The sequence below is a fragment of the Myotis davidii genome, unplaced genomic scaffold (genome assembly GCF_000327345.1).
Source record: "Myotis davidii unplaced genomic scaffold, ASM32734v1 scaffold5946, whole genome shotgun sequence".
Taxonomy (NCBI): Eukaryota; Metazoa; Chordata; class Mammalia; order Chiroptera; family Vespertilionidae; genus Myotis; species Myotis davidii.
Genome location: NW_006297214.1, coordinates 25,294 through 27,819, shown reverse-complemented (window position 1 = coordinate 27,819; position 2,526 = coordinate 25,294). Strand labels below are relative to the sequence as shown.

Sequence of the window (2,526 nt, the reverse complement as noted above, 5' to 3'; positions counted from 1 at the left end):
GTGAAATCCTTCATGTAAATACACAGATATTGCAAAAGTCTTTGTACTTTGATATCTACCGAGTGACCCCAGTCAACCAGCTTCCTGGTAATTTCACTTAAATTCAGAGCCACACTCGGTAACGGCTCATGAAGCAGATTTAAGCCCCAAACAGCAGCGCTGGACTCTCTGTGCTAACACCCCCGGGGAGCCCGCCATGCTGTTACTAGTCACGGTCATCCTCACCCTGTGGGTCTCCTGGGCTCGTGGACAAGGTGAGTGGAAACTGACGGGAATATTTAGCTCCTTCTTAAGTAGAACTTTGCCCATTTTCATTTGCTTTTACTTGTTTTAAAAATCCTCACCTGAAGGTACTTTTCCATTGATCTTTAGAGAAAGAGTGAATATGAGGGAGAAGAGGAAGAGAGACACACATACACACACATTGATGTGAGAGACACATGCACTGGTTGCCTCTCACACAAGCCCTGACCAGGGCCTCGGTTAGAAACTGCCACCAAGACATGTGCCCTTGACCAGCAGTTGAACTCACCGGCGATGGGTATTAGAAGGTAATTTACCAAAACCTTGGTCTCTGCATTCATTAGGGACAATCTCTCACACTTGGCAAAGAGATACTTTAGAATGAAAGGAAGAGGAATGATGAAAAGTACCGAGACCGGCTAAATAATAGCCACCTTTGACCAAATTCATCCGTCCCTGTGCAAACTGGATGTTCCTACTGATTCACAGCAGGGAGTGCCCATGGGGGATTATTATCCCGAATCTCAATGATGTCTTCTCACAGTAGGAACCATGCGGCCTCACACTTTGTACAGTCTCAGCTGTCACTCTTTTGGACAGAGGCACCTGCCCCGGCAATGTTTTAACAGCACCGTCTACTTTCATGGAGATGATGAGAGTAGGGAATTACAATTTGTCAAGGGCAGTATGCCCACTGCTTGCAAGCACCCACCAGAAGTTCTTCTATTCCTAACTAATCCAGCAAAATTCTCCCAATAGTATTTGGTTGGTCTCTTAGGGAAACGTGTGTTTCTATATGTGTCTCATAGCTTTGGACTTCAAGCATTGGTGTTAAGAGTAGCTAAGAGTAAAAACTAAGATATGTAGACTGGACTGCAATGGGAACCTGGAAATATAGTATATATAGCAGATTAAAGTGAGAGAAAAACATGCATTGAAATATATATTTATTGTTTTTAGAGAGGAAAGGAGAGGGAGAGTTAGAAACATCAATGATGAGAGAGAATCATTAATAGGCTCCCTCCTTCACTCCCTGCCCCGGGGGATCAAGCTGCCAACCTGGATATGTGTCCTCAGCAGCAAACAAACCCTGACCTCCTGGTTCAGAGGTCATGCTCCACCCCGGAGCCACACCGGCCAGGAAAAATAAACATATTTAAGGCTCATTTGAGGTTCGTGTCGATTAACATCCAACACTGCAGACAAATTTTACTTAACACTGTGACTAGGTGATCAGCGTGTGACCCTCCAAGAATTGCAAACAGTCATTTCATTGCTGACAGGAGCAAATATGACCTGGGACACACAATCACGTACTCCTGTACAAGTGGATTTTCCCCTTTCTCCTGGGGAAATACTGCAAAATGTACTGACAAAGGTTGGGATCCTCCTCCAAGATGTAGCTGTACGTTCCCTCCATATCTTCACCTACTTCTTAATTCTGCAAATACTTCTCTTAAACGTAAAAATACAGGAGATCTACCCAACTGGGGTGGCGGGGACACACAATCACGTACTCCTGTACAAGTGGATTTTCCCCTTTCTCCTGGGGAAATACTGCAAAATGTACTGACAAAGGTTGGGATCCTCCTCCAAGATGTAGCTGTACGTTCCCTCCATATCTTCACCTACTTCTAAATTCTGCAAATACTTCTCTTAAATGTAAAAATACAGGAGATCTACCCAACTGGCGTGGCTCAGTGGATGAGCATCGACCTATGAACCAGAAGGTCATGGTTCAATTCCCGGTCAGGGCACAGGCCCGGGGTTGCCGGCTTGATCCCCAGGGTGGGGAGTTCAGGAGGCAGGCGATCCATGATTCTCTCTGTTCATTGATGTTTTTCTCTCTCTCCCTCTTCCTTCCTCTCTGAAGTCGATAAAAAATAAATAAAATATCAAGGGGACCTAATAAGTCCTAATCTTGGCCTCAATGAGAAGGTAACGTAGAGGCTCAAGGCAGTCTTTGATTTCCAAAGTCTCCAATTCTAAGAACAAAACCACATTTTTGTTAATAAAACTTTTAATTTTTTGCTAATCAGTGTTCAATATGTGGATGTGTATGTATGAATATATGTTTCTCTCACTAATATTCTAATATGTGAATTAGATCACTGGGTAAGAACGCTACCAATCAACACCTAGTACATGAGATATTGGTGTCTGTGTAACAAACACCCCGAATATACGGCCTCAGACAACAGCCCCCTGTGTGTCAGCGTCGGCGGGTCAGGATTTGGGAGCCGCTTCTCTGCCTGGGTCTGGGGCCTCCCTGCTGCTCCCTGG

At 44.7% G+C, this 2,526-nt stretch overlaps 1 protein-coding gene across 1 annotated transcript in view; it reads left to right on the top strand.

Moving 5' to 3' along the window:
• Positions 1 to 2,526, top strand: part of LOC102766766 (complement factor H-related protein 1) — a gene marked incomplete at its 5' end in the record, with an annotated part of 12,503 nt that overhangs the window by 5,150 nt on the left and 4,827 nt on the right. The window contains one exon of the mRNA XM_015569966.1: positions 110 to 254. Coding sequence (XP_015425452.1) covers positions 110 to 254 — 145 coding nt within the window. The remainder of the gene's footprint in view (positions 1 to 109; positions 255 to 2,526) is intronic.